The 7,103-nt window shown below is 43.7% G+C and overlaps 1 protein-coding gene across 1 annotated transcript; it reads right to left on the bottom strand.

The window, feature by feature from the left end:
- Positions 1-3,073: 3,073 nt before the first annotated feature.
- Positions 3,074-3,868, bottom strand: LOC118508343 (cuticle protein 16.5-like). The gene is made up of 2 exons (XM_036048023.1): positions 3,759-3,868; positions 3,074-3,686 (listed from the first exon to the last, which is right to left on the bottom strand). Exons 1-2 carry the CDS (start codon positions 3,768-3,770, stop codon positions 3,318-3,320), a joined length of 381 nt encoding a protein of 126 aa, XP_035903916.1. The 5' UTR covers positions 3,771-3,868; the 3' UTR covers positions 3,074-3,317.
- Between the last annotated feature and the right edge of the window lie 3,235 nt (positions 3,869-7,103).

Below are 7,103 nucleotides of genomic sequence, written 5' to 3'. Positions count from 1 at the left end.
AACGACTTCTCTAAAGACCCTCACATCCAGATCCTATACGATATCCCCTCATCACCTGCAACAGTTTTATGTTGGATTCCGGGTCATTCCGGAATCGATGGAAACGAGGAAGCCGAATGGCTGGCCAACGAAGGTCGGCTCCGTCCAGCCGAACCGCACAGCTCGTTCAACCGTTCACCACTGGAACACCACCTGGCACAACCTAGACCTCGCCACAAAACTCAGCTCTATCAAGCACAACACCGCATCATGGGACGATCCTACCTTCTCGACAATTCCAGTCCTCCACTTTGCAGCTTCTGTGGCGGCGACATTACCGTCCGCGACATCCTTACCGATTACCATCGATACACTACACTCCGAACCATCTGTATCGATACACTACACTCCGAACTAGATACCGACGTAGCCATCATACTATCTCCCGACAAACAGCAGCAGAACCGCCTCATTCGATTTTGACACACGAGCAACCTGTACCGAGAACTATAAATTCATAGCACAATAGTTTTCATATTACACGAAGCATAATAGCTAACCAATAGCTAAGCCATACTCACAATAGTTTTTATCACACATATGTAACATTAGACAGGAAAGAGGCGAATGAGGTCTCAAGACCCAAAGCCTCTAGAAATAAACGAAAAATCTATTTATCTCGTCATTTATGTCTTTGATGGAACCGTCCATGTGACAATCCGAAATCCGGGTGTGTAAATAGGTTAAAAACCTTCTTTTAGCTATTAACATGCAAGAAGAGAAGAACAACTTCCTTAGCAGATTGTTGGAAACAATTAAAATAGAAATCAGTCAAGGCTGCGTCACTTAACCCATAAAAATAGTTTTTTTATTAACTCTGCAGTGCGGCTTTTCCTATTTGGAATGCTTTTGTTGGAAAATGATTTAGACTCTTCTGCTCAGAGTGGAGCAAGTCTAAAGAACATGTGGTCTGGATAAGAGTTGAACCCTGATCCTGCCGTGTGAAGACCGGCGCCGCCATCGCCTCGGCCACCGGACCACTACATTAAATTGAATTAAATATTACAATTAATATTAAATATAATTAAATATGTGTGAATAAAGTTCTATACTTATTTTATTTGCTGAAGATCACTCTCCGGCTTGGGCAACCATCAGAACCAACTCATGCGAGCTTCGTTTATGGTACTTTTCGCATTTTGTTGGTTTGCTTTTATTATTGTGGTTTCAAATATTGAGTTCGTAGTTCATGTTATATGCTTGCTCTAGAATTCGACGATATCGTCCATCGCTAGGTTATTATCTTGGCATTCTTAAGAATTATTAGATGTTGTGGGAAATACTCCCGAAGTGCTGGTGATATTTTTCGTGGCATAAATAGCGTTGTGATATCCTTGCAAGCTGGGTGCCGTTCCGTTTTCAACTGTTTATTCGTCCATCCAGTTCATCTTACAATCCACACAGTTCATCCAAGAGTTCATTCCTATCCTAAGCGGGTTAATCCGATACCGTCCGTAGTGTTGTGTTTATGTATTGCAGGTAAGTGCCTTAGTGCCTAATACCCAAATTTGAATTCATGTAACTAATTCAATTTCAAACAGATGTAATGAAACCTGAGTCTACATGCAATGCAAATCACTTTAATTAGGTCTCTTATATCGAAAACTAATCAAAATGATTTGTATATTATAAGGGACTATAGAGGCTATTAAGCTAAATTTAAAGTCCTGTAGCCTTCAAGTAAGAACAGCTCATTAAATCGTGCACGAGCCATCGCAGCTCGTTCAAACCATCTGCGGCAGAGATTTACATCACATTTGTGCCAGCCATCATTAATAAGTGAACAATTTTCTAATACACGATTTTGAAATTTTGAATTTTCTCCTGCTGGCACGCTACCAAAGATTTTTCATCAGGCATTTCATCAGTTTCAACAAAAAAAAAAAAATGTGGCAGAAAAGCTGTAATTTGTTACCAATTTTTGATTGCTTCCATGCCCTTTTCCCGGTCGTAGATCCATTGTCAGTGGAGCTCGCCGTTCAACTAAGCCTCAATCGAACCATGGACATCTGTTTTCTGCCTTACATCGCAAATATTGTCATTTCATTGATTAAATCCAAATCGGTCGGTGTTTGGTGCAAGGGGTCGCAGAACTAAGGGGAGAAGGCCCCGGTATGGTTGATCAGCTTTCATTTTACGCCCCCTTTTGCGTGAAAGAAATTTAAGCAGGGAGTGATTTCACAAGCTTTGCGAGTAAAGAAAGCAATCACAAGGTACAATTTGCACCTTTATAAAGCATCACCAGCATACCGGAAAAACCTTGAGGACAATACCGTGCGGGCGAGCGAGCGAGAGACAGCGAGAACCTCGGTGACACCGATGGGAAATCTTGATCTAAGAAAACGATGTAATACGATGACTCAGTTCGCACAGTTTGATGAGTTTTTCCTACAGCTCCTCGTGTTTTTTTTTCTTCTCTCGCGTCGATTCTGGTGCGTCAGAGTTGAAGTTGTATGTTTTCGGGACATTGATAAATAACGGCCACCCGTGGGCGCTGTATTTTAAGAACTGTGAAAACATGCGGAGCTACACCGTTCCGCAACAATAACACAACCAACAAAAATGGGTCTCAAGAGATGTACGGGTAGCACCAGGACTGGCAAAAAAAAAACGGAAGACGTTTGGGCAATTAAATTCTGCAACAACATAATACGTGTGGGACACATTTCATTTGAGCCGACAATTGTCAACATTGTGTAGCCTACGAGATAAGATTTGGGCAAATTGAAAGCGCCTGAAGTCTTTACCATGATGAAATGCGTCATAAACTCTGATGTACTTCTTGATGAAGTCTAGACTTCCTATCAAGTGATTCGAAATGAGAGTTTAATCAACAGTCATTACCGATAATTGTTAAGAACACTTCACAACGTCCGGCGACCCAGGGCAGCCAACAGATTCTGAAGAGCCATCTCCACCAATTAAAGTAATGCTCCCGCAGGACATTTGCTAAGTGGTTTCCGAAAACATTTAGTGCGTCTTCTTTTGTTGTGTGGAATGTTTTTGATTGGGAATGGAGAAACAATCTGCGAAGTAGCTGGTATGCTTTGGTTGTTTATTATAAACAAAACAAAAATAATAAAAAACAAAACAAGAACCTGAACACACACGACTTGAATTAAATGCAAGATTTTGAGCGGAAACGTACATTGGAAAGAAGATCCACCTTGGTTCTGAAGACTGTGCCTTGGTTCTGTCCGTCGTACAGTCCGGTCATTAAAATTGCCACCAGTCCAGTTGGGAATGCTGCTCGCTTGGTCCATCCCGAAGCTGTCACCTTACCATCCATGGTAGGCCGGTGCGTACTTGAGCAGTGGAGCCGGTGCATGAGCAACGACCGGTGCCGAGTGGACGTACGAAACTACGGGTGCAGGTGCGGCATACTTCACCACCGGAGCGGCATGTACGACGGGAGCGTGAACCTGATGGATGGTGGCGTAGCTGGTGGCGGCCGGTGCAACTGCCTTCACGATCGGAGCTGGAGCAACGGCGTACTTCAGCACGGGAGCAGGAGCGGCATGCACGACGGATACGGCCGGTGCGGCGTACTTCACGATCGGAGCGGGAGCGGCAGCTACGTAGGAGAGCCCATGATCACCATAGTATCCCGGAGCGGCCCGAACGATGGCGATGAGTCCTAGGAAAATCTGGAACAAGTTGGGCAAGGTATTACAATTTTTGCTGGAGTTCTCTTGAAGCACTCTGAAGTTGCGTCTTACCAGAGTCTTCATGGTGGATGGAGAGATAGAGTGTGGGAATTAGAATAAAGCTCGGAAGAGGTTCACACGAGTGTAGTGAAGTAGTGTATAGCTAGAACGACACGGACTGACTCGATCGAAGACGTCCAGCACCGGGCGCTTTTATAGATCGATGTCATCGTGCAACCGAGCGCACTGGCCCTGCTCGTTAAGGGAAGCCTAACTAGCCGGTTGCTTACCAAGGAACAACAGATGATCGAACCAGCGCACCGGTTCACACATGTTGCGGAATGTCCAAATGCGGAATGTTACGCTGGTTGGGGGGGGTTGTTGGTTTTTTTTCCTCTCCTGTGTGTTGCGGCCCTGTAGCGCACTAGGTTAGCGGGCATGTCAATCGGCTGCCCACACACTCGTTCGCCCCTTGAGCTCGCGGATCAACGGAAAGGGAAATTGGCCCACGGCAGAGAGAACATGATCTTCGATGACAGTTAATCGAAGAGGGATTCAGCATGGTCGTGTGGCAGCGTTGTTTGCTTTAATGTGGCATGTAGTAAATAAATCATGCCCGCAACGTGTGTGTACCTGTGTGTCGAAGATCACGGCACGGCGTCGACGTTAAAGTGCACCGGAGCGTTTGGTGCATTGCGATGCACCATTTTTTTTTCTTCTGTTTCGCTTCTCCATCTTCGCTTCGTTGCTATTGCCACACGCCACAAAGGAAAAGACCGGTGGCTCTCCGACGGTCGGCTCGGTTGCTGTGTAGGGATACAGTGAGGCATCTTGCAACATACGACCGCGACCTCCGCATGTGGAACTCTGGCAGCAACTGGTGTAAAGGCCAGCGAGTATTGGATGCACACGAATGTGCAGCGTGTTGGAATGCGAGCCGGCTTCAATCTCCGCGACCCGCCGATCCATAAAGCCAATCAATCGGAAAGCGCTTGGCGCTGCTTTGTACCCTGGTGATGCGAATGCGATAAACAGGATCTCTCTGGACGGTTTGCAAGGTTAGCTGTACTGGCAAAGATCTGTATGATTGCCACTTCTATGGCTCAGCAGGCAGCGGCGTTTTAGAATCCTTTTCCCAACCCAGCCGAAAGGGCTTCTCGTACTCTCGTTTGAAATGGTGGCCTTCGGGTCGGCAACATTGTCGATTTGAGACGCAACACCGGTTTGACTTTTTGTGCAGTGTCAATCTTGTGTGGAGCAATTATAGTCATAGGTTTGGAAACCAAGTTTGCCAACCATTGTGTGTGCGATGATGAAGAAGTTCACCGCGTCAAACTTCATTTGGAGCACATAAAGTTACGTCTCGGTCTCGGTCTCTATACTTTCTCATCTCCGCTGGTGATGTGACGATTTATGAAGCAGTTTACAAACAACAGTTGAAATAAAATTTAACTTTTTCCCCCAGTAGTTCACGGTCAATGTTACCGGGGTCCGGTCCCTAGCTAGAGGAAACTCCCGGTGAACGTCAGAAAGTTTAAACGTCTTTCACCTTGTTGCTCTCCTTTGGTGTCTCGGGCACAAAGTTATCGTCAGGAGCAAACGAAAGCATACCGATAGACACACCCACCCAGACGCTGACAGTCGGACGAGCTGCAATGTAGTATGTGTTTCCTATCCTGCACAGCTGGCATGCCATCGTTGGCCATTTGATATCGATGTAGCGAGTACGCCGTGTCCGGTACGAAAGCTCCATCGACCGTTTGCTTCGCGTTAGACACCCACAGACACCGGTCTATTTACTTGCCGCACGTTTGCTGCGCGTGGGAATTTTATTTGAATTCTTAGAATTTTCATAAACTGCTTCCGTAACTCGGGGGTGTCCGTTTTCTGCAACATTAGTAGAGGTTGAAGTTGAAGAGTGGAGGTAACGAAATGGAAGATACTTTTTAACGTTTGAGTAAGATTACTTAAGGTTATGTTTTCACACGAAGTTTACTTAAAATATTTCTTTCAAATAAATGATTATAATCTGAGCTTTTACGCTGTCACATAATTTAAAGGGAGTTTAATTTTAATAGATGTACAGGGTGGTCAAGGTAAATTTGACCTACGGGAAAATCAAAGATATGTGCAAAATTAAGAACTTAGGATAATTTCATTTTGTAGAAAGATTAGTTCTTTATTGATTGATTTATTTATTTATTTATTTATTCATTGACTTGCTTATTTATTTATTTATAGATTTTTTTATTTTTTATTCATTTGGGATGGCTATTTATATATTTATTTATTTATTTATATTTTTACTTATACATTATTGTATTTATTAATTAATTAATTAATTTATTAATTTATTTATTGTTTTCTTCTTTTAATTCTTTATTAATTAATTTATTACGGGAACGGGAATTACGGGAACGAAGAGTTGATAACGGGACATGATAGTCAAATAAATGCTGAGAGGTATTAAATGTAGTGTCGCGCCCAGAGTTTGAAAGAAAGAAAGGCCGTTTCAAGTTCCTCTGGAGAAGTTTACCTTGCTTTTTTTCGTTATTATCTAAAGTTGTACATTGTTGTGCCGCATGCTCTTATAGCGATTGCTAAGCTACGTATTCCTGTTTACTCCTAAAATTATGCAATCTTATGCTTTATTCCTGCTATCTATCCTGTCAGCGACAAGTAGCATCGATGTTGTTGGACAGAAGTCCAGCGATAAAGGAATATTCGAAATGAAAATGACGGGTTTGCAGGGTTTCAAGGCTTAATAAGCAACGTCGAAAAGGATACGAAGGAACTGTCTTATTTGGGTAACCTGAAAGGAATCGACGAGTGGCAAGTCGCGTGAACATGCGCTGGACACGCTCTATCCTAGCTATCACTAAAGCAGCAGTAGATCAAAAGACACAAGCATATTCAAGGATCTATCGCACCCACCCACATAACAAGGCTTCAATAAAAGATCACGGACATCAGACAAGAAACGAATAGTAAGATTTAATATACAGTTAGGTCTTACTGAGAATCAATTCTGAATGATCGAGTCACAGAAAGAGCGGTAAAATCAAGTCACAGAAAGCCAGAAATGGCTGGCCGAAACGGCCCAGATCCGGTTCCGGAACCTGGAGCTGGCAACCGTCTTCCTTTATTCTTTGCTAGCTCCGGCGTTATTTTGCTGTTAGCAGGCAACGTTGTTCAAAGTCGTACAAAATGTCAGCCAACCATGTGATACTTTTCGTAGTCGTACGGCAAGGTGCAAAATCCTGCAGGAACTCATATGGCCTACCCAGTCTACACTATCATTTTTCAGCATCCTAATGTGGCCAACGGATCAGAGCCGGAGGCCTTGTTCAAAGAAGAAAGTTGCAGATCGGCCAAGAAAGCGTCAAAGCGAACGCCATCTTGACATCAAATTATCCT

The sequence above is a fragment of the Anopheles stephensi genome, chromosome 2, assembly GCF_013141755.1.
Source record: "Anopheles stephensi strain Indian chromosome 2, UCI_ANSTEP_V1.0, whole genome shotgun sequence".
NCBI classification, from domain to species: Eukaryota; Metazoa; Arthropoda; class Insecta; order Diptera; family Culicidae; genus Anopheles; species Anopheles stephensi.
This window is presented reverse-complemented; position numbering and strand designations above follow the sequence as displayed.